This window comes from Moschus berezovskii, chromosome 2 (genome assembly GCF_049115385.1).
Source record: "Moschus berezovskii isolate FMDL1 chromosome 2, NW_MosBer_1.0, whole genome shotgun sequence".
Lineage (NCBI taxonomy): Eukaryota > Metazoa > Chordata > Mammalia > Artiodactyla > Moschidae > Moschus > Moschus berezovskii.
Window position 1 is genome coordinate 132,039,011 of NC_142461.1, and position 26,255 is coordinate 132,065,265.

General features: G+C 36.3%; 1 protein-coding gene across 4 annotated transcripts in view; it reads left to right on the plus strand.

Annotated features, from left to right (window-relative positions):
• The window catches only part of GULP1 (GULP PTB domain containing engulfment adaptor 1), a 342,256-nt gene that overhangs the window by 282,650 nt on the left and 33,351 nt on the right, over positions 1–26,255 (plus strand). For all 4 annotated transcript variants that reach the window (XM_088830780.1, XM_055396912.2, XM_055396908.2 and 1 more), the window contains exons 6-9: positions 1,310–1,408; positions 7,877–8,014; positions 22,135–22,251; positions 22,929–23,021. In XM_088830780.1, the coding sequence (XP_088686906.1) occupies positions 1,310–1,408; positions 7,877–8,014; positions 22,135–22,251; positions 22,929–23,021 (447 nt within the window). The remainder of the gene's footprint in view (positions 1–1,309; positions 1,409–7,876; positions 8,015–22,134; positions 22,252–22,928; positions 23,022–26,255) is intronic.

Here is a 26,255-nt window from a genome sequence, read left to right on the forward strand (position 1 = left end):
TCCACTTTCTTTGGGAGAGAACTGGGATAATTTGTAAAGGTTTGCACTGAAGAAAAATGTTTCTTAAAGACAAAAAAGAAAAAAATCTCTGGCACGAACTAGTCACATTTATGTGCAGAATGTAAGCCTGCTTAATACTGAGGGAAAAAACTGCCTATATTTATAGGATAGGACAGAGAGCAAACTAAAAAATTATACCATCCAAAATGAAATAAAACAAATGGAACTCCTCCAGCCACCCACCCTGCCCTGGATATCAAGGCAGACACTTCAAGGCATCCTTATATGCATTAATTATATTATTCTCCATGGCAGTGTAAAGCCATGAAAAGAGAAAGAGGCCTTTAACCACTCTCTGTTCTGGGACTGAAGTATACCACATCCATTTACATCTGTCCTAAATTAGAAAGAAATACACAATGTAAATAAATATGACACACAAAAGATGACCAAAACTCCATGTTGCCTTACAGATAATCTATTTTGAATCAAGTTAGGGTGATCCATATTCTAAGAAAAAAATATATATATCCATATTCTAAATATATATATATATCCATATTCTAAATATATATATAAATATATATATCCATATTCTTTATATATATATATATGTATGTTATACTAGGAAATAACTTTTTGAAGCCCTGTAAGAGGGGTTAATAAATACAATTTTTTTCAATATTTTTTTTCTGTTTCTTGAAAAGAAAGGTAGAGGTAGGGGAAGGAAGAGAGAAGGAAAGTCGGGAGAGTAGCACTGCCAGATAAAATCAGTACATTTAAATATCTCTAGAATGAGTCTAGTTCTGAGTATTTTAGCTGGGATAATTATTTCAGTTTCAATATGGTAATCTGTCTCTTTTCATTCATTGATTTCATTAGGTAGGACAGTATACCAAACATTGTTTGGTAGTAAGTATCTGGAATTGCAAAGATCTAGTGCTCTGGACTGCAAGTTTCCTAAAGTCATTAAAAACAAAAGATCCACAGAAAAAGATCTCTCTGCTTATTTTCACACAAAGAGTTTTCATTTTCTGTTTGATATGAATATGATTTTTGAAATATCATGAAAGTAGTATATTAAATTTTTTTAAGTTATTGAGAATCAGCCTGATTTTATTGATAGCAATGGTAGATCACTGTGATTTCTAAATATTTGGTGGCTGTGTGGGGTTTATAAAAATATAATGGGCAATAGGCAATAATTTATTTAATGAAATTTCAGCATTGAATGTAAACTCTAAATATATGTTTGTGTTCATTTTCCATAGACAAAATTACAGTTTTGTGAATAAATTTTCATTTGTAGTTTGCAAGACATATCAAGAAATCTGAAGGCCAGAAAATTCCCAAAGTTGAGTTGCAAATCTCAATTTATGGAGTAAAAATTCTAGAACCCAAAACAAAGGTAAGGCTTATTTTTGAACATCAGAAGCATTCTACTCTTTCATTAATTGCAATCACAGTCCTACTTTAATGAATATTTAAAATATGTTACCCAGTGGCTCAGCAGTAAAGCATCCGCCTGCAATGCAGAAGGTGCAGATGTGGGTTCGATCTCTGGATCAGGAAGATTACCTGGAGTAGAAAATGGTAACCTACTGCAGTATTCATGCCAGTAAAATCCCATGAACAGAGGAGCCAAGCGGGCCGAAGTCCATGGAATCGCAAAGAGTCAGACACGTCTGAGCACACGCACACACCCACTGAAACTCCCTAGTTCTCAGTTAATGACAATTTCAAACTTTATAGGATTTATAGGGGGGAAAGCAATGTTTGGATTTGCTTTCTGAGCAGTTTGTTCTTCTGCCTGTGTCTGGGATGTAACAATTTATGTTAAGGGTATTCAATGGTATTTGGTCTTGTATTTAGGAATTTTTCTTCATATACTTTAAGAGAGATGCATTTAAGTTTGGCTCACGGAGTATGAAATAAGACAAAAGCTGTATGATGTTCATTAAAGTGTCCTGACCGACCCTTATTACCTGTCGACATAATCAGTGTATATTAGTTTACTATGGGTTTCATAATAAAATACCGCAGACCTGGTGGCTCCAACAAGAGAAATTTGTTTCTCACAGTTCTGGAGGCTGGAAGTCCGTGAGTGAACTGACAGCAGCAGGCTTGGTTTCCTTTGAGGCGTCTCTCTTTGGCCAGCAAATGGCAGACCTCTTGGTGTCTCTTCGCATGGTTTTCTGCACATACACTCCTGGTGTCTCTTTGTGTGTCTGATTTCTTCCTCTGGTAAGGTCACCTCCTCATATAAGCTGGCTTAAAGCTTAACATTCAAAAAACTAAGATCGTGGCATTTAGTCCCATCCTTAATGGCAAATAGATGGGGAAAAAGTGGAAACAGTGACAGATTTTATTTTCTTGGGCTCCAAAATCACTGCAGAGGGTGACTCCAGCCACCAGATTAAAAGACACTTGCTCCTTGGAAAAAGAAAGCATGTTAAAAAGCCGATGCATCAACTTGACTGACAAGTCTACATAGTCAAAGTTATGGTTTTTCCAGTAGTCATGTAAAGATGTGAGAGTTGGACCATAAAGAAGGCTGAGCAACAAAAAATGAATGTTTTTGAATTGTGGTGTCACAGAAGATTCTTCAGAGTCCCTTGGACAGCAGGATGAAACCAGTTAATCCTAAAGGAAATCAACACTGAATATTCATTGAAAGGATTGATTCTGAAGCTGAAACTCCAATACTTTGACCACCTGATGCAAAGAGCTGACTTACTGGAAAAGACCCTGATGCTGGGAAAGACGGAGGGCAGGAGGAGAAGGGGACGACAGAGGATGAGATGGTTAGATAGCATCATCAATGCAATGGACATGAGTTTGAGATACTGGGAGATACTGAAGGACAGGGAACCCTAGTGTGCTGTAGTTCATGCGGCCACAAAGAAGGGGACACAACTTAGTGAATGAGTAACAACATAAGGACATGAATCGGATTGGGTGAGGAGCCACTCTAATGACCTTATTTTAACTTCACCAGCTCTTTCAAGCCTTATTTCCAGTTAAGTTGGAAACAAAACACAGTTGTGTTTTGAGGTATTGGGAAGTAAGCCTTCAACATACAAATTTGCGTAGGGGGACAAAATTCAGCACATAACACATGGTAACACTGTAAATGTGAGGTTCTTGTATATCTCCCCTACAAATCCAATGGAAAAAAAATGAAAATATAATCTCTTCCAGATTCCAAAGTAGGAAAAACCACTAGACAATTCAGGTATGACTTAAATCAAATCCCTTACCATTAAACAGTGGAGGTGACAAATAGATTCAAGGAATTAGATCCAATAGACAGAATGCCTGAAGAACTATGGACAGAGGTTTGTGGCACTGTACAGGAGGCAGTGATCAAGACCATCCCCAAGAAAAACAAATGCAAAAAGGCAAAATGGTTGTCTGTTCAGTTCATTCGTTCAGTCCTGTCCTACTCTTTGCGACCCCATGGACTGCGGCATACCAGGCCTCCCTGTCCATCACCAATTCCTGGAGTTTACTCAAACTCATATCCATTGAGTCGGTGATGCCATCCAACCATCTCATGATCTGTTGTCCCCTTCTCTTCCCTCATTCAATCTTCCCCAGCATCAGGGTCTTTTCAAATGAGTCAGTTCTTCACATCAGGTGGCCAAAGTATTGGAGTTTCAGCTTTAAAATCAGCCCTTCCAAAGAATATTCAGAATTGCTTTCCTTTAGGATGGACTAGTTGGATCTCCTTGCAGTCCAAGGACTCCCAAGTCTGAGGAGGCCTTAAAAATAGCTGATAAAGGAAGAAAAGCTCAAGGCAAAGGAGAAAAGGAATGATAGACCCATCTGAATGTAGAGTTCCAAAGAATAGAAAGGAGAGATACGGAAACCTTCCTCAGCGATCAATGCAAAGAAATAGAGGAAAACAACAGAATAGGAAAAACAAGAAATCTCTTCAAGAAAATTAGAGATACCAAGGGAACATTTGATGCAAAGAGCTCAATAAAGGACAGATATGGTATGGACCTAACATAAGCAGAATATATTAAAAAGAGGTGGCAAGAATACACAGAAGAACTATACAAAAAAGATCTTCATGACCCAGATAACCACGATGGTGTGATCACTCACCTAGAGCCAGATGTCCTGGAGTGTTAAGTCAAGTGGGCCTTGGGAAGCATCACTACGAACAAAGCTAGTGGAGGTGATGGAATTCCAGTTGGGCTATTTCAAATCCTAAAAGTATTGCATCCAACATGCCAGCAAATTTGGAAAACTCAGCAATGGCTACAGGTCTGGAAAAGGTCAGATTTTATTCCAATCCCAAAGAATGTTCAAACTACCACACAATTCTACTCATTTCACACACTAGCAAATTAATGCTCAAATTCTCCAAGCCAGGCTTCAACAGTACGTGAACTATGAAATTCCAGATGTTCAAGCTGGATTTAGAAAAGGCAGAGGAATAAGAGATCAAATTGCCAACATCCGTTGGATCATCGAGAAAGCAATAGAGTTCAGGAAAAACATGTATTTCTACTTTATTGACTATGCCAAAGCTTTTGGCTGTGTGGATCACACAAACTGTGGAACATGCTTAAAGAGATGGGAATAGCAGACCACCTGACCTACCTGCTGAGAAATCTGCATACAGATCAAGAAGCCGCAGTTAGAACTGGACATGGAACATCAGACTGGTCCCAAATTGGGAAGGGAGTACATCAAGGCTGTATATTGTCACCCTGCTATTTAACTTATATGCAGAGTACATCATGTGAAACGCTGGGCTGGAGGAAGCCCAAGTTGGAATCAAGATTGCCGGGAGAAATATCAGTATCCTCAGATATGCAGATGACACCACCCTTATGGCAGAAAGTGAAGAAGAACTAAAGAGCCTCTTGATGAAAGTGAAAGAGGAGAGTGAAAAAGTTGGCTTAAAACTCGATATTCAGAAAACTACAATCATGGCATCTGATCTCATCACTTCATGGCATATAGATAGGGAAATAATGGAAATAGTGAGAGACTTTATTTTGGGGGACTCCAAAGTCACTGCAGATGGTGACTGAAGCCATACAATTAAAAGATGCTTGCTCCTTGAAAGAAAAGCTATGACTAGCCTAGACAGCATCTTAAAAAGCAGAGACATTACTTTGCCAACAAAAGTCCATGTAGTCAAAGCTATTGTTTTTTCCAGTAGAGACGTACGGATGTGAGAATTGGACTATAAAGAAACCTGAGCACCGAAGAATTGATGCTTTTGAACTGTGGTGTTGAAGAAGACTCTTGAAAGTCCCATGGACAGCAAGGAGATCCAACCAGTCCATTCTAAAGGAGATCAGTGCTGAGTGTTCATTGGAAGGACTGATGTTGAAGCGGAAACTCCAATACTTTGGCCACCTGATGCAAAGAACTGACTCATTGGAAAAGACCCTGCTGCTGGGAAAGATTGAAGATGGGAGGAGAAGCGGATGACAGAGGATGGATGGCATCACCAACTCAATGGACATGAGTTAGAGTAAGCTCCGGGATTTGGTGATGGACAGGGAAGCCTGGTTGCTGCAGTCTATGGAGTCACAAAGAGTTGGACACAACTGAGCAACTGAACTGAGCTGATTCCACATTCACATTAATATGTAGTTGTGAATGTAATTTTCACCTAAATATCCTACGTTGAAGCCACCTCACAATGTGGCCATATTTGGAGATAGAACCTTTAAGATAATTAGAGTTAAATGAAGTCAAAATTAGACCTTAATTCAATAAGACTTGTGTCCTTACAATAAGAGAAGGAGACATCAGGTATGCATGAAGGCAGAGGAAAGCTATGTGAGAACATAGCAAGAAGACAGCCATCTGTAAGCCAGGAGGTGAGGCTTCAGCAGAAACCAAACCTGCCAATTCCTTGATCTTGGACTTTAAGCCTCTGGGACTCTTTAGAAAATAGATTTCTATTGTTGAAGGCATTCAATCTGTGGTATTTTGTTTTGGGAGACCTGGAAAATAAATATAGCTCTTTATTCATGATGCCTCAGAATTATTGTTTAGTAATTTTGATAAGATCATGAAAGTCAGTTTCAAAAAATTGATTAACATTCAACCCCAATCATTTTACAAACATGTATTACCAATACTTTCTTTTAATACGGTAGTATGTTTACTGACCAGGCTTCCCTGGTGGCTCAAATAGTAAAGAATCTGCCTACAATGCAAAAGACCTAGATTCAGTCCCTGGGTTGGGAAGATCCCCTGGAGGAAGGCATGGCAACCAACTCCAGTATTTTTGCCTGAAGAATCCCCATGGACAGAGGAGCCTGGCAGGTTGTAATCCATGAGGTCACAAAGAGTCGGGCACGACTGAGCAACTAAGCAAGCTTACTGACCAGTTAGTTCAATTTGAAAGCCCTAGGAAATCTAACCTGTAAACAGATTATGAAAATATTTTAATAGATCTTCAGAGTATAATAATCCATCATTTGCCACTGATATCTTCAATCGATGTGTGTAACAACCCCTGACAATGTCTTGCTATTCAGAGTGGTCTGTATTAACACTGTTAAAAAATAATATATGTCAGTGAGGAAGAGACTGGCCAGTCAGGCAAAGTGTAGGAGAAGGATAGTCTCAGGAAAGATGCCTTCAGCAGAAGCCTTAGTAAGTTGAGCATTTGTACCTCCTTGCTGTTGAAATGGCTGAATCAGGCTATCTAGCAGTGACTAAACATTACGGTCTTACAGTATACAGCCTCATTTTAATTTTCATGCTTGCAAATAACTCTCTGATGACTTACCTTTGGTTTTATATGCAAGGAAAGAATGCAGTGCTGTAGACAATTTCTCTTAACATTTACTTTTATAGCTCATTTTTGTGTACTCATTTTCAGCTGATGATCAGTAATGTGAATCAGAGTTATAGATCAAATCTCAGCAAGTAGACATGTCAACCTCTGAACTTGGAAGGATCCAGTAACAGATGCTATAGTTACAATCCTTTGTAGCTCAATCGGTAAAGAATCTGCCTGCAAAGCAGGAGACCCAGGTTTGATTACTGAATGGAGAAGATCCCCTGGAGAAGGAAATGGCAACCCACTCCAGTATCCTTGCCTGGAGAATCCCATGGACAGAGGAGCCTACCAGGCTACAGTCCATTGGGTCGCAACAGTCGGACATGACTTAGCAACTAAACCACCATATATATATATATATATATATATATATATATATGCACACAGTATATATATACACACACAGTATATATATATATGTAGTATTTATCATACTACTAATTAACAAGGTTGACTCAGCAATGTGGAAGCTGAATGTGCAAATCTTCTTCATTCATTGCTCCAATGGAAAACATTACAGAAGTTGCAAAGGTGATTTTCCTTAGACAGAAGAGGTTCAAGAGTATTTGAGTTTACCATGAAGACATATACTGTATAATATGTTTCATATGAAATTGTATACAGATGAAGTTATGTTTTAAGCTGTAATATTAGTAGCAATAAAATGAAAAGATTCTGGTTCAAAGGGTTCTGCCAATTCTGTAACCTTTTGGAAATATGTTAATCTGTCTAGACCTCAGTATCCTTCTAAGTAAAATTGCGCAGTTGAAAGTAACGGTATCCGAAGATCCCTTGTAACTCAGGAAACTCATGAACCTCTGATCCTGTTTCCCCTTGTGTTTTTCTAAGTGCTATTGAAGTGATTTAGCTAAATCCTGAGTCAGGAGGTTTATCTCATTACGTTTTTATTTAAGTTGAGGTGTATGTAATTATAAAACCAGACTATGACAGATGATGTTTCATAAGTTGTATGTTATTTGCACAGCTGGTATTCCAGAAAAAGAAAAAAGAAATCTCTTCAACTATATTTATTTTCATCTGTGTTCACAGGAAGTTCAACACAATTGCCAGCTTCACAGAATATCATTTTGTGCAGATGATAAAACTGACAAGAGGATATTCACTTTCATATGCAAAGATTCTGAGTCAAATAAACATTTGTGCTATGTATTTGACAGCGAAAAGTGTGTAAGTATGCCAGATGTTTTAGGGTGGTTTGCTCTACTCTACAAGCCAGAAATTGTCTTGTTTCCGGCATTAGTAAAGTATTTAGAAATGAAAAGGTCTGCAAATACTTAACTTCACTAATAGATTCTTCCTGTCATGAGAATATGCTTCAGGATTTCATCCCTAACTAAATTTCACGTTCATGGGCACAAGCTTGCATGCAAATTTCTTTCCTTAGAATGTCATCCTTATGTTATCTGTTTACATGTCTTATAATCACTTGACTTACTTGAAATTTTAAACTCAAATATAATTTAGTAATATGCATATAATGCAAAAGAGTAATCGTAAAGCAAAGTATTTTTTCAGGAATGTCATGGATCTAATGAAAATAAATATTTTAAACTGTAGGAAATGAAATTTGTATGGCTCCTCAAAAAAAAAAAATCTCTGATACTTTAAAACTCTGGTTCTTGATTTTCATTATTCAGAAAACTTTATATAATGAAATGTGATAGAATTGTGTGTATGTGTGCCTATGTAAGTGATTGAACTTGTGAATATAATCTGAAATTCTTAGGAAGGAAGAACAATTAGGATATTCCAAAGTTAAGTTCTCTGACAATTCTTTAATCATCTGGAATTCTTAAGGAAAACCCCATATCTTGACTATATGCATAAGCTAATACTAATGATAACCTAGTCTGAGATCCTATTATAAAATGTAATATGTGAATTCCAAGGACACATTGTAGCCATTGATAGCTTTAAATGAGGAAGAACTATTTAATCTCAACAACAGGATTGCCTTAGACAGGAAGAAATTTAGTTTATTTATTGTTCATTTTATCATACTCTCAAAATAGCAGGGAATAATATTGTTATCACTATAATTTATGTCTTTGATTTCAGTATGTGGGCTTCTTAAAAACAAATACTTTTTTATCTGTCCATGTAACTCCTGAATCGGGTGGAAAATAGATGCTCAATGAATTTTTTCTTTTAAAAAGGCTATGTGGATAAATTGACAAAAGGTAGAGCAAGTTATTATCTCTCTTTTAAACTATAGTTCTATCAATAAACAAACTACTGTGCTAACCTATTTGGCATCCTAATATGTTTTGAAAATTTGATGACTATTATGAAATGTCTTGTCAGAATAATATCCTTATCTGTTTAAGACAATGTTATGTGAACTATATGGCATCTTGTATGAAATTTAAAAGTTCTATTTGAAATGTATCTTATTGAATGAATGCCATATATTTAATGTTCCAGGTGCTCCTTAACCATGATTACTTGCAGGTGTTTTCTCTGTGATTGAGAAGATTAAAGTTGATACCTGTTGAATATCTTCCACCTGTAAGATATTATAACCTTTTACCACAAACAGTAAATTCAATTGTCCTTCTTTCTTGCCTTACATGTAGAAATAAACTTCCTTAGGATTTTTTGAAATATTCATAACCCAAGTCCTTTATAAATACTAGTCTTTTTATAATTTTATGTCACATTTTACCTTTCTTTGATCCCCAAACTTGTTACATGATTTTTAAAACATACACTTGCCAAAATTCCTCATTGTTTTCAAAGTACAAACTGTATTTCTATCTGATCGTAATTTTTTGTAATCGATTTCCAAAATTTCACTTCCTTGACCCATTATTCCTCTCTTGATATAGCATATTAGCTTTCTTTTTTCTTGAAGGTTGAAAATATTTTCTTGAAGCCTACACCAGTGGCTCACAACCATTAGTGTGCATGATTTCTAAATTATGATTGACTGCAGAAGCAAAAAATGCTTTCTGATATGTTTCTGAATGAATATATAGAAAATATGTAGGGCTGCTGCTGCTAAGTCGCCTCAGTCGTGTCCAACTCTGTGCGACCCCATAAACGGCAGCCCACCAGACTCCCCCATCCCTGGGATTCTCCAGGCAAGAACACTGGAGTGGGTTGCCATTTAGTATCCGTTAAATCATCGAAAAAGCGAGACATTTCCAGAAATCATCTGTTTTATTGACTATGCCAAAGCCTTTGACTGTGTGGATCATAACAAACTGGGGAAAATTCTACAAGAGATAGGAATACCAGACCACCTGACCTGCCTCCTGAGAAATCTGTATGTAGGTCAAGAAGCAACAGTTAGAACTAGACATAGAAAAACAGACTGGTTCCAAATCAGGAAAGGAGTATGTAAGGCTGTATATTGTCACCCTGCTTATTTAACTTATATGCCAAGTATATCATGAGAAATGCTGGGCTGGAAGAAGCACAAGCTGGAATCAAGATTTCCAGGAGAAATATCAATAACCTCAGATATGCAGATGATACCACCCTTATGGCAGAAAGTGAAGAGGAACTAAAAAGCCTCTTGATGAAAGTGAAAGAGGAGAGTGAAAAAGTTGGCTTAAAACTCAACATTCAGAAAACTAAGATCATGGCCTCTGGTCCCATCATTTCATGGAAAATAGATGGGGAAATAATGGAAACAGTGACAGACTATTTTGGGGGGCTCCAAAATCACTGCAGATGGTGACTGCATCCATGAAATTCAAAGACACTTGCTCTTTGGAATAAAAGTTATGACCAACCTAGACAGCATATTAAAAAGCAGAGACATTACTTTGCCATCAAAGTTCTGTCTAGTCAAAGCTTTGGTTTTTCCATTAGTCATGTATGGATATGAGAGTTGGACTATAAAGAAAGCTAAGTACAGAAGTATTGATGCTTTTGAACTGTGATGTTGGAGAAGACTCTTGAGAGTCCCTTTGACAGTACGGAGATCCAACTAGTCCATTCTAAAGCAAATCAGTCCTGAATATTCATTGGAAGGACTGATGCTGCGGCTGAAACTCCAATACTTTGGCCACCTGCTGTGAAGAACTGACTCATGGGAAAAGACCCTGATGCTGGGATTGAATGCAGGAGGAGAAGGGGATGACAGAAGATGGGATAGTTGGATGGCATCACTTAATGGGCATGAGTCTGAGTAAACTCCGGGATTTGGTGATAGGCAGGGAAGCCTGGCATGTTGCAGTCCATGGGGTTGCAAACTGTTAGACATGACTGAGTGACTGAACTGAACTGAACTGAACTGAAGGCAAGTGTATTATGAACAGAGAAAGTTAAAGGCATATAAATGGAGGTAAGTTTTCTACACCTTTCAAACTGGAAAAATGACAGCACTAGTAGACTGAGATAAGTTGTATAAATATAATATGAATCCCAGAGCAACCACTAAAAACCTATAAAATGTGATACATTTAAAAATACATTGACCCAAGTGAATGTGTTAATATCAGATGAAATATACTTCAAAGTAAATAAAATTATACAAAGGAAGCAATATTTAATAATAAAAGGCTCATAATACCAAGAAAACAGCAATCCTAAATTTGCATTGCCAAATCACAGAGCTGCAAAATAAATGAAATATAACTGATAGAAATGAAAAGAAATATAGGGTCAATAGGCAAATACACAGTTATATTGACAATTTCACCACCACTTTTCTTAAAATTAATGGAACAACTAGACAGGAAATCATCAAGAATATAGGATCACTCAACAGCATCATCAACTAATGGAATCTGGTTAACAACCAAGGAGAACTTCATTCAACAAGAGCAGGTTGCACATTGTTTTCAAGTGCCAAAGGAACAGGTACCAAAACAGACTGTATCCGGGGCTATAATACAAATCTCAAAAGTGTAAAAGAGTAGAAATTATTAAGCAAGTGCTTTTCAACAACAAAGAAATCAACCTAAAAGTGAAGAACAGAAAGATTATATGAAAAGCTTCAAAAACTTGGAAGTTTTGTTTATCCATATGTCAATAAGGGCATCAAGTTTGTAAACACTCCATAGGTCAAAGAGGAATCTTCAAAGAAAAAAATCTTAAACGTGTGAACTATATAGAAATGAAATAGAACATATCAGTATTTATGTGATACATCTAAAACAGGTCTGGAAGAGAAATTTATAGCAAGTTAATATATTTAAAAGCAGAACATTTCAAATCAGTAACCTAAGCTGCCAGCTCAATTACTTAGAAAACAGATTATCAAATTAAAGTAAGCAGAAGGATGAAAATTAGAAAGATAAGAGAAGAAGGTAATGAAATGGAAAACAAAAACAATTGAGAAAAATCAATAACACAAAGAGCTGTTTCTTTGAAAGATCATAAGAGTAACAAAGATCAATCCTGGGTGTTCATTGGAAGGACTGATGCTAAAGCTGAAACTTCAATACTTTGGCCACCTCATGCAATGAGTTGACTCACTGGAATAGACTCTGATGCTGGGAAGGATTGGGGGCGGGAGGAGAAGGGGACAACAGAGAGTGAGATGGCTGTATGGCATCACCGACTTGATGGACATGAGTTTGAGTGAACTCCGGGAGTTGGTGACGGACAGGGAGGCCTGGCATGCTGTGATTCATGGGGTTGCAAAGAGTCGGACACGACTGAGTGACTGAACTGAACTGAACTGAAGAGTAACAAAATTTCAGTTAAGATTAGCAAAACAAACAAACAAACAAAAAAGAAACAAATTACCCGTATCAGACATTAAACAGGGATTTCACCGAAGAACCTCCAGATATCAAAACATATTAAGAGGATGCTATAATCAACTGTGTACACATAAATTTGAGAACATAGAAGAATTAATTTCTCAAAAACAAAAATGACTGACTACCCAATATTGGATAATTTGAATAGCCTTGTAATTATAAAGAAAATTGAATTTATAATTTCAAACTTACTAAAGTAGAAATCTCCCTACTCCTAGATAGTTTTACTGAAAGAATCCATAAAATGCTTAAAGAGGAGTTAACATTGCTCTGCACAAGCTATTCCAAATAACAGAAGTGAGAGAGCTCCCAAAATTCATTTTTATGACAGTTTTATTTTTCAGACACCAAAGCAGGTAAAGATAGTGCAAAAAAGGAAACTACAGACCAATAACCCTCAGGAATATGGATGCAAATATTTCTAACAAAATATTAAATATAATTCAGCAATATATAAAAGAATTACACACCAAGACTAAGTAGAGCTTGTTCCTGGGATGTAAGTCTTATTCAGCTTCAAAAATCCAATAATATAATCAACCATATTAACAGGCTAATGAACTAAAGTATATGATCCTATCAACCAACGTTTTAAAAAATATTTGAAGATAATCAGCACCCATTCATGGTTAAAAATCTCAGAAAAATAGAAATAGAAGGACACTTCTTTTACTTGTAGGATTTGGGTGTTTGTTTTTGCTATCTGACTCGTACATATATAACCGAAATGATTTTGTTCTAAACAGACAATGTAAAACCATTAAGAGTATGTCATTACTGTCATATATTTGTAGATATGATTTTAGATGAATTTTAATAGTTTATATTACATAATGTTTATGGAAACAAATTCTAATATAGAACATCATGTTTCTTGTAAAGTTAATATCATTAATGTTTAACATTATTATTGGTAAAATAAATACAATTGATACAACTGAATCTAATATATGATGAGGAACTGTAGACTTATCAGTTTTTCTCATAATTAAACCTGAGTATTACTATATCCTTAGAGCATATGTAAACATATATGTGTATATATATATATATATATGTTGCTGCTGCTGCTGCTAAGTCGCTTCAGTTGTGTCCAACTCTGTGCGACCCCATAGACGGCAGTCCACCAGGCTCCCCCTTCCCTGGGGTTCTCCAGGCAAGAACACTGGAGTGGGTTGCCATTTCCTTCTCCAATGCATGAAAGTGGAAAGTGAAAGTGAAGTCGCTCAGACGTGTCCAACTGGTAGTGACCCCATGGACTGCAGCCTACCAGGCTCCTCCGCCCATGGGATATTCTAGGCAAGAGTACTGGAGTGGGTTGCCATTTCCTTCTCTGATATATATATGAGAGGAGTCAAATATATGCAAAATCCATAACCTCATGAATTATGTACAAATTATAGTTGCTACCTACATGAAGAATAGAGGGAACCAAGATTAAGATTAAGAACTAAAGGAAACTTTAAATTTATATGTTATGCTCAAAGACTTTAACATTGATTATACATATATTCAGGGAATTAAAGGAAAAAGACGTAGTAATAAGGAAACAAATGAAAATTTTAGCATAGAAACAGCAAATGCTAAAATAATTCAATGGTTAAGTAAAATAGCTTAAAAAATAGATAGGCTTGACATCAGATTTGGGATGGCAGATAAAAATGGTCAGTAACCTAGAAGATAGATGAGAGAAATTATTCAATTAAATGAACAGAGAAAATAAATTATAGTAATATTGAATGACAGAGCCATAATCACCTCTAGGAAAAAATAGAGTGTTCAAATCAAAATCATAAGACAGCAGAGAGAAAGTAAGACAGCAAAGAAAATCCTGGCTGAAGAATTCCCAAATGTGGTGAAAGTTGTCAACCTCCAGATTTGAGAAACTTCAAGCTGAATCAGTTATAAAGAAAACCACTTGTAGTCATATCACAGACAATCTACAAGAGAGAGAAAGAAAGTGAGAGAATGATTAAGGGAATAAATGAATCTTGAAAGCATCCATAAAAAATTTTAAAGACACATTATATCTTTACATAGAGGAAAAAAAAGCAATATGAATGGCAGCTGACTTTTCATTAGTATCAGTAAAGGTCAGAGGAGACTATGACAATATCTTTTAAGCATAAAGTAAAAGGTGTCACAAGAGAATTTTACACTTATTGAAGTCTTTTAAATCAAAATATTTTGAGATAAATGAAACTACAGTGACTCACCACTGGCGAACTGTGCTTCAAGATGTGCTAAAGGAGATTCTTTAATCTGAAGGGAAATGACACAAAACGTAAATTCAAATGTGCAAAAGAATAAACAAAAAATAAGCACTAGAAAAACTGTGACTAGATCTCACTCTTTTTTAAAACAGAACTGTTTAAAGCAAAATTGTAGCACTGTGTCGCGTCGTTGCATCATGATGTTAACTTCTGACAGTACTAGCACAAAGGATGTGTACTGTTGGACTTAATGGATTTACATGATTCCAAGGCCCTTATTATTTATGTCAACTAATGCACATTAACTCCAAGTAGACTGCTGACTTAAAGATGCATATTGTTATCACTAGAGCAATCCACTAAAACATAATTCAAACCTGTTAAGTTAAAAAGCTATAGAGAAAATAAAATGGAAAACTATACTTTTTTTTAATGAAAAAGACAGCAGGCAAAGAATAGAAATGGAAAAGCAGATGGACCAAGTAGAAAATAAAGAGTGATGTAAATATACAGACTAAATACACCAATCAAAGGCTGAGATTATCAGGCAGGAGTTCTAAAACATTAACTGTTTGATCTCTGGAAGACACACATTTTAAATATAAAATGATGTGTGTGGGCTCAGTCGCTCAGTGACTGACTCTTTGCGACCCCATGGACTATAGCCTGTCAGTCTCCTCTGTCCATGGGATTTCCCAGGCGAGAATACTGGAGTGGGTTGCCATTTCCTCCTCCAGGGGATCTTAGTGATGCAAAGATTAAACCCGTGTCTCTTGAGTTGGCTACATTGGCAGGTGGATGCGTTACCACTAGTGCCAAATATAGGTAAAAAACAGAAGACTGAACAAACATATGCAGTGCAGACCTTAAGTGTGAAAGTTGGTGTGGCTATACTCACATCATAAAGATGATTTCAAGGCAAGGAATATTATCCGACATCAAGAGAGACAGCCCACAATGATTAAAAAATCAATGTGTTTCATTTAATAACATTGCTTTTTAAGAAATAAAGCAAAAAATTTAATAGTTACAAGAAGAAAAAGACAAATTGACATCCGTAGTCATCGATCTTAATGCCATTTTTAGCAATTGACAGAACAAATAGAAAAAAAATTAATAAATCTACAAAAAATGAAAAAAAAAAGTTATCTACCAATTTGATCTAAGTGACATGAATAGAACACTATCCCAAACAACAACAGAATTTACTTTCTTTTTGAGTGTAAGTAGAATATTTACAAAGATCCATAATATCTTGTACCATACTATAAGGCAGTGAATTTCAAAATTGAAAATATTGCAGAGTATATTCTCTGGTCACAAGCTGTCAAAGTGTTTTAAATCAAACACTCTGCATAACAGTAACTCAAAAAAAATTCTCAAGGGATGTTAGATTATTTTTATCTGAATAGCAACAAAATAAGACACATCAAAATTAGCAAAAATTTGTAAAAAAAATAGTTAAAGGGATATTTATAATATTCATAATGTTTTCTATGAGAAAAGATAAAATGATTAAAAATAATCTCTTGACCTTCAGAAGTTAGAACAAATTTAAAAAAATAAAAGTAATAATAATAATGAAGAATAGAATTAATGATGTTGAAAACAGAAAACAGTAAAGAAAACTGATAAAGTCAAAAATTGTTTCTTTGATAAGGATAATAAAATTAGCAATCTTGTAAAAAGACACATCTAGAACAAAAATAAGAGAAAGGACAAATTACCAATTTCAGAAACAAAAAAATGAAGTGCAGATCCTAAGGTCTTTAAAAGAATAGAAAGAAAGGATAGAGAGAAATATTATGTAACCACTCTGCCAGTAAATTTAGCATGTAAGATAAAATTGATGAATATTTGAAAAACTCAATTTACTGAAACTGAAGAAATAACAAATCTGAATATATATATAATGAAATATTTTTTTAAGATCTCTTGACAAGCAAAATATAAGAGCCAGATAGTTTAACCAAGTTCTATAAAAAAAAAATCACATAGATTCAAAAAAAGCATAAGATTCAATCTAATTGATGATAAAATTCATAATAGACTAGGGACATTTCTTATTCCAATAAGGATATTAAAAATCCTACAAGTGACATCAAAATAAATGGTGAATTATTGAGTGCTTTCCCTGGAGACTAGGAACAGGATAAGTGCTTATTCTAACTACAGCTGTTTAGTTTAGCATGACATTAGATGTCTTATCTGGTTAATAGTTAGGGAAAGAAAAAGAAGGCATAAATATTGGGAAAAAGAGAAGTAAAACTATCCCTTTCACAGATATAATTTTTTACAAAAAAAAAAGTCCCTTGAAATCTACAAATTACTATTACCATAAAACAATATTAGTCGCAAGATACAGGTTAATATACAAGAATGAATTGTTTCTATCTATCCAAGTCAAAGATTGAGGGCAGGAGGAGAAGGGGATGACAGAGGATGAGATGGTTGGATGGCATCACCGACTCCATGAACATGGGTTTGGGTGGACTCTGGGAGTTGGTGATGGACAGGGAGGCCTGGTGTGCTGCGGTTCATGGGGTCGCAAAGAGTCGGACACGACTGAAGCTGATCCAAATCCTAAAAGCTAAGATCATGACATCCAGTCCCATCGCTTCATGACAAATAGGAGAAAAGTGGAAACAGTGACAACTTTTACTTTCTTTGACTCCAAAATCATTGCAGATTGTGACTGTATCCAAGAAATTAAAAGACACTTGCTCCTTGGAATGGAGAAGACGATGGCACCCCACTCCAGTACTCTTGCCTGGAAAATCCCATGGATGGAGGAGCCTGGTAGGCTTCAGTCCATGGGGTCGCGAAGAGTCAGACACGTCTGAGCGACTTCACTTTCACTTTCCACTTTCATGCATTGGAGAAGGAAATGGCAACCCACTCCAGTGTTCTTGCCTGGAGAATCCCAGGGACGGGGGAGCCTGGTGGGCTGCCCTCTGTGGGGTCGCACAGAGTCAGACACGACTGTAGCGACTTAGCAGCAGCAGCAGCAGCAGCCCCTTGGAAGAAAAACTATGACAAACCTAGACAGCATATTCAAAAGCAAAGACATCACTCTGCTGCCAAAGGCCCATATAGTCAAAGCTATGATTATTTTCAGTAGTCATATACAGTAGTCTGGAAAATCCCATGCACGGAGGAGCCTGGTAGGCTACAGTCCATGGGGTCATGAAGAGTCAGACACGAATGAGCAACTTCACTTTCACTTTCTTCTAGATATTTACCCAGAAATATAAAAATATATGTCCACAAAAAGATTTTACAGGAATGTTTGTAACAGCTTTATTTGTAACTCAGAACTGAAAACACCACAAACTTCACTTGATAGACAAATGAACAAACAATTTGAGATATATTCACTGATTGGAAAGTAATCAGCAATAAATCATAAATATAACATCTGAGAAACTAAAGAAGACAGATGTAAAAGAATATATAGGATGGACCACTTTTATAGATACAAAGACAGACAAACTGATCTATGGTGATAGAAATTAGAGCAACAGTTACCTGGAAGAAATGTGATTTGACTAGAAGTACGTATAGGAGATGCTTCCCAGGTGACTCAGTCCACCTGCAATGTAGAAGACACAAAAAATGCAGGTTCAATCCCTGGGTCAGGAAGATTCCCTGGAAGAGAGCACAGCAACCCCTCCACTGCTCTTGCCTGGAGAATCCCAAGGACAAGAGGAGCCTGGTGGGCTACAGTCCATTGCGTTGGACAGAGTTGGACATGACTGAAGTGACTAGAGTACTCATGAATAGGTATAGAAGAGCTTTCAAGGATGTTAGAGATCTATATTTCTAATGATATGGTGGTTTTATAAGTATGTACATTTTTTCAGAACACATCTGGTTGTATAATTGTGGTCTGCATTTAAATGTATATGTTTCATCCCCTACCCTCAAAAGTGTGAGGTTTGTAGACTCAGATATTCTGAATCTGAATCCAAGTTCTCCTGTAACTAACTATGAGCCTTTAGACAAGTTACACAAAGAATTACAGTTGCATAAGTATTGAGGGGATAATAGTAATCCCCACCTCACAGAGTCATGGAAACCCATGGAGGTAATATATGGTGAACATTTACCAGGGAGTTAAATGCCATCTACAAGGGCTTCCCTTGTAGCTCAGTTGCTAAAGAATCTGCCTGTGGTGCAGGAGACCTGGTTTCAATCCCTGAGTCAAGAAGATCCCCTGGAGAAGGAAATGGCAACCTACTCCAGTATCCTTGCCTGAAAAATCCCATGGACAGAGGAGCCTGGTGGGCTGCAGTCCATGGGGTTGCAAACAGTCAGGCACAACTGAGCAACTAACACTAAACACCATCTCGTTTCACAATTGTACACATATCACATGCTAGTAAGTAATGCTCGAAATTTTTCAAGCTAAGCTTCCCGTGTGTGAACCAAGAACTTCCAGATGTATACGCTGGATTTAGACAAGGCAGAGGAACCAGAGATCAAATTGCCAACATCTGTTGGATCACCGAAAAGCAAGAGAATTCCAGAAAAACATCTACCTCTGCTAGATTGACTATGCTAGAGCTTTCAGCTGTGTGAATCACTACAAGCTGTGGAAAATTCTGAAAGAGATGGGAATACCAGAGCACCTTGCTACCTCCTGAGAAACCTGTATGAAGGTCAGGAAGCAACAGTTAGAACTGGACATGGAACAACAGACTGGTTCCAAATCAGGAAAGGAGTACATCAAGGCTGTATACTGTCACCCTGCTTAGTTAACTAATATGCAAAGTACACTATGTGAAATGCCAGGCCGGATAAAGCACAAGCTGGAGTCAAGATTGCCAGGAGAAATATCCATAAACTCAGATATGCAGATGACACCACCCTTATGGCAGAAAGTGAAGAAGAGCTAAAGAGCCTCTTGGTGAAAGTGAAAGAAGAGAGTGAAAAAGTTGACTTAAAACTCAACATTTAAAAAATAAAGATCATGGCATCTGGTCCCATCATTTTGTGGCAAATAGATGGGGAAACAATGGAGACTGTGACAGACTTTATTTTCTTGGGCTCCAAAATCACTGCAGATGGTGACTGCAGCCATGAAATTAAAAGCCGCTTGCTCCTTGGAAGTAAAACTATGATAAACCTAGACAGCATATTAAAAAGCAGAGATATTACTTTGCTGACAAAGATCCTTCTAGTCAAAGCTTATTTTTTCCAGTAGTCACATATGGATATATGAGTTGGACCATAAAGAAAGCTGAGTGTCAAAGAATTGATGCTTTTGAACTGTGGTGTTGCAGAAGACTCTTGAGAGTCCCTTGGACTGCAAGGAGATCCAAGCAGTCCATTCTAATGGAAATAAGTCCTGAATATTCATTGGAAAGACTGATATTGAAGCTGAAGCTCCAATGCTTTGGCCACCTGATGCAAAGAGCTGATTCATTGGGAAAGACCCCGATGCTGGGAAAGATTGAAGGTAGGAGGAGGAGACAACAGAGGATGAGATGGTTGGATGGCATCAGCAACTCAGTGGGCATGAGTTTGTGCAACTCTGGGAGATGGTGAAGAACAGGTAAATTTGATGTGGTGCGGTCCATGGGGTTGCAAAGTCAGACACTACTGAGCAACTGACCAACAACAAAAATGCCATCTTAATTAAAAAATTGTCATACCATAAAAAGTGAATATGGTTTTTAAAAATTATTATTGTAAACAACCAATAGCGAAGTCAAATATTAGTGATGAATCAACCATGTTATCATTTAAATAATTATCTGTCTTATACACCTTGAGTATTTGAGGAAAACACATTGTCTTATTAAGAAGATATATTAAGCTCATTTTAATTTATTCACTATTATATAGTATTCTTTAACATAGCTTATTTTCCATCTTTTTTGTAAGACAGTCCTCTTATATAAGTGTAGGCATATATTTTGCATTTTTTAATTCACCAGGTTAGACTCTATAATATTGTTTTATGTTTAAAAGCCTTTGTAAATGAATAGTGAACTACAAAAATAACAATGCCTTAATTAAGTAATCTATGCTTTTTTTATAAAACATTTTTAATTTAGATTGCATATCAGTTCAGTTCAGTCGCTCAGTCGTGTCCGACTCTTTGCGACCCCATGAATCACAGCACGCCAGGCCTCCCTGTCCATCACCAACTCCCGGAGGTCACTCAAACTCGTGTCCATCAAGTCGGTGATGCCATCCAGCCATCTCATTCTCTGTCGTCCCCTTCTCCTCCCGCTCCCAATCCTTCCCAGCATCAGAGTCTTTTCCAGTGAGTCAACTCTTCACATGAGGTGGCCAAAGTATTGGAGTTTCAGCTTTAGCATCAGTCCTTCCAATGAACACCCAGAATCGATCTCCTTCAGAATGGACTGGTTGGATCATTTTAAGATGTGTAGTAGATTAGTAAAAGCAGGGCATTTACAAGGTTTAATATTGCTACCTGTTGTTATGTCATGTGGAGTTCTTACCATTAAATATTAAATATTTGTGATGCATTAAATCAATTAATGCCTTTACCAAATTTCTTTATAATGTTAATTAAATAAATCTTTATTTAGTGTTTACACTGTTCCCACTAAGACACTGTAATATCAGCTGAAATATCACTGGAGAAAAATGAGCTGGTGGACTTAGACTATCTGGGCAGTTCCTAGTAAATAGACCAGAGGTAATTGTTTTATGAGGCCAAATTCAGATGACAGATACATTTTTTCAGTCGGCACTGTGTTTTAAAAAATATTGTTTACTACCACTTAAAATTTTCCATATGAAAATTCAGATTTCTGGTCTCATCTCACATATTTAAAATTGACAACTCTGGGTTGGAATTGCTCATTTCCAACAATTACTGGAACTGAATAGCAGCTACTCCCTTTAGAGCAGGCATACCTCAGGTTTTCCACAGACACCACCCAGCCAACCTCATTCAAGTTACCTGCCAGGTTTAACAAACCCTCTTCACTAGGAAAACAAAATAAGTAGCAAAGCTATGAGAAAAGCTGCAGTTGGCACTGTGCTTTCATTTAATAGGGACTAAATTTTTGAGGAAAGGAGAAAAACAAACTAGTGGGGGAAACGCTATGATAAAAGAGATGAGAATCTGAATAGGACTCTTGGTTCGAACTTCAACAGCTATTCATTTAATATCCAAAACACTTCTCTTTTATGTCGTGCGTAGTTAGGCTTTGAATGATCATGTTAGCATAGATTACTTTTGCTCATTTACTACACTTCTGCCCCTAGACATTGCCCTTTTGAAATATGTCATGTTACTGTTTTTCTTGATTCAAAGAATAGTCTAACAGATTATTATTAAACTGCAAATCTTCTTTGTCTGGTTTTTACAAAGGCTGAAGAGATAACATTAACAATTGGCCAAGCATTTGACCTGGCGTACAGGAAATTTCTAGAATCTGGAGGAAAAGATGTTGAAACAAGAAAACAGATTGCAGGGTTACAGAAAAGAGTGAGTAAACTAAGCTTGTCGTTTTGCATTTATATGATGTAAGTACAGGGAAACTTGCATACCATCAAACAAATTTAGAAGCCCTGCCATTAAATTTCCCCCACACTGATTGGAACTGCTTTCACTGTGTTCCTATAATTTTTCATTCCTGATCCCCTGCACAGTTTTTAACCATTTTATATTGAATTCCCACAAGAACTTAGTGTTCTCATGTGACTTTGTTTCACTTCCTGATGCTTCTCATGGGGATCAGAGCAGCAGAAGCAGCAGATGCTGGGTAAGTGGTTTCCCATGCAGATCAGATTCCTTTATAATTAAATTACACCCTTTCTCCACTCTCTTCAAAATCATCATAAGCAAGTTTCACTGTCTTGCAGTTATACTCCAAGATTATGGGTACAGCTTGCATAGTGCTACAGGAAAACACAGAGGTATTAGGAACATGAAATTTGCACACACGTAAAAACATATTTTAAATTTAATAGTATGTCTTTCCAGTGACCTAGAATTCTATGATATAGCTCAAGCTTTATAAAATAAATTTCACCCAATGCACAAAAAAATACATGAAAAGTTTAAATAATGTGAAATCCTACTCATTAATGTAGCCAATTTAACAGCCAATATTTTCCAAGAATAAATGTCTGAAGATTGTTTAATAATCATTTACTTTTTAGATTCAAGACTTAGAAACAGAAAATATGGAACTTAAAAACAAAGTACAAGATTTGGAAAACCAGTTAAGAATAACCCAAGTATCAACGCCTCCAGTAAGTATATAGAATACATGCATGTTTTTCCTTAAATAAACATGATTTCATGATAATAAATCATGTCTGGATCATCAACTCTTCAATAGTTCAAATATTAATAATATTCTGAGATCAGTCATTTTAAACTAAACCTAGATAGAGATAAAAGGTGCTAAATAAGATTAATTTAAAAGTTAAAATTACCTAGGTAGCTCATTCAGGGAGAAGGCAATAGCACCCCACTCCAGTACTCTTGCCTGGGAAATCCCATGGACAGAGGAGCCTGGTAGGCTACAGTCCATGGAGTCTCTAAGAGTCAGACACGACTGAGCGACTTCACTTGCACTTTTCACTTTCATGCATTGGAGAAGGAAATGGCAACCCACTCCTGTGTTCTTGCCTGGAGAATCCCAGGGGCGGGGGAGCCTGGTGGGCTGTCGTCTATGGGGTTGCACAGAGTCAGACACGACTAAGTGACTTAGCAGCAGCAGTTCATTCAGAGTTGCTGTTCCATGCTGCTCTTTTCTCTAGAATAATTCAGCCCTCTATTTGATTTTTTTTCCTCTTTCTTTCATTCCAATTGATTACCATTTACTGAAGTTAGATTTAATGACCCAAGCCTATCTACCCTCGGAGTTCTAAACTTCATTATAGAAGCTGGACCCTTAACAAGAACGAATTGGTTTCTTATATTATATAGCAAGGGCTCCTACTGTGAGTGACACAGTTATATTTCACACACAAAAATCTGTGATAGTCTGTGCAGATAACACTCCATACATTTATAGTTAAATGATTTATTTTTGGTTTAGCATACATTTGAAATCATTTTCTCGTCTTAATGTATGATGCCATTATTTTCTGATTTGGTTAAAGGAACTTTTTGGAGGGAGAATTTAAAACAGTTGATACTTTCTGTAGGCAAAATATACTTGGGAATCTTATTTTCTTTTAGAGTTATCTGTATTGATATTCTCCATTAAAGTGTATATTATATTTTCCATTTAGAAATTTTCATATATATAACTTTTGGTATGATACTATGAATTGAAACTCAACTATGGCATTTACAAACTGCTGGAAAGAATTTTCTGCTGCAGATTTTCATTTGCAAGTCAATTTTGGTTGTCTTTAGGCAAACTCTTTAGAATATATATATATATATATATATATACATGATTAATGCTTTCTAGAATTGCTACTAGAATATTTCACTTAAAGGAACTCAACCACAAATATTCATTGGAAGGACAGATGCTGAAACTGAAACTATAATACTTTGGCCACCTGATATGAAGAGTCAATTCATTGGAAAAGACCCTGCTGCTAGGAAAGATTGAAGGCAGGAGGAGAAGGGGGTTACAGAGGATGAGATGGTTAGATAGCATCACTGAATCAATGGACATGAATTTGAGCAAACTCCAGAAGATAGGGAAGGACAGGGAAGCCTGGCATGCTGTTGTTCATGCAGTCACAAAGAGTCAGACTTGACTTAGTGACCAAACAACATTAAAATCTATTTCACCAGTTCATTACCATGATGAATGCCTCTGTAAGAAGTATTAAATTTGGTGTCCCCTGGAAATGGATCCACAAACTTCTGTTTATCTTCTAAACCGACACTTTTCCATCTTCCACACTGAAAGAGTTGTTTCCATCGCTTGGCATATAGTTTGTAACCGTGGGGTTGATACAGCCAAGGTGAGAGAGGTTCCAAAGCTGCTGTGTACCTCTGTAAAGCACAGTGAGGTGCAGAGGCATTCTCTCCAAGTTCTGACTTTATCGTAATACTTCTCTATGGATTTTTCTTGTTTTTGTCGTTCAGTCGCTCAGTCATGTCTGACCCCAGGGACTGCAGCATGGCAGACTTCCCTGTCCTTCACAATCTCCCGGAGTTTGCTCAAGTTCATGTTCATTGAGTTTTCATCTTTACTACCATCATCATTTGCTTCTCATCAAAATGATGATTTTGTTCTTGCCTTCCTCACCACAAGGCAGAACATCAGCTCTTCAACCTTTAGTCCCTTAATGAAGTAACACTTGTTTGCATCTCATTGAAAGTCTTATAAGCCATCCTATGAAACAGATTATTAAAAAAAGAGAAATAATTTTCTCTAAACCATTCTTTTGTACTTAATACACGTGTAGACAATTTATTACCTTATTGATCATTTTGCAACTAGCTCAAATTATAACTTTACAATCTACGTATATTCTTTTATTGTGGTAATATCTTTGTCTATATTTTTTCTTTAACTTTTTAAAAGTTACTTGTCTCATAACTTTTCAGCTCCTAAAGTCTTATTATGTGATTTTGAAATTGCTAATACATCTTCTTAAGATTAAGAAATAGAATTTGCTTCTTAAAAAAAGTGAACTCAGCACTTTTAAATTGCTAAAGATACCTGATTTGAATATTCTGTTATAGGCATTTATTAACTTTTTAACATCTTTTTGAAGAGACTATGCTCAAATATTTTTGCCTTTAATTTTCATTGTAGTTATGTAGCTGAGAAATAAATTAATGTAAAACTCAGTTCATCTGTATGCCATCCCTGTTAAAATTATCTCCCTTTTTCTAATATTAAAAATAAAATAAGATAAATTAAATTACCTACCTTGTATCTTAGTAAAGAACCTTCCTGCAATGCAGGAGACCAGGGTTTGAGTCCTGGGTCAGGAAGATCCCCTGGAGAAGGAAATGGCAACCCACTCCAGTATTCTTGCCGAGAATCCCGTGGACTATAGCCCGGGATCGCCAAGAGTTGGACATGACTTAGCAACTAAACCACAACCACAATTATTTAGTAATTATTAAATATTCCCATCCTCATAAATATGCACTCTTCTGAAGGTTTACTAATGATTCAAACTTTTGAAATTTGGATTTGAAAAATAATGAAAATTCTAAATAATTAAAATATAAATTTAAAGTATATGTATCTCTTTTCTAATAGCTTGCAATGGGCCTATAGTAAAGCAAATTTCCATAAAGTTAGCAATGTCTTACATATGTACTTTATTATGAAGTGTGAGCATTAATTTTATAGGACTCACTGCTGGAACACCAGGTACCTCACAGAGTCTAGCAAAGTTCACACACACAAAATCACTATTGGACTTATAACTCTGGAAATTAGATTCTACACATTTTGTTTTTTTCTCAGAGGACTGAGGCTAGAATGCTCTGGCAGCTTGTTTAAAAGATTAGCCAGCAATTAATATATTAATTGAAAAGCATGGGAGTAAATG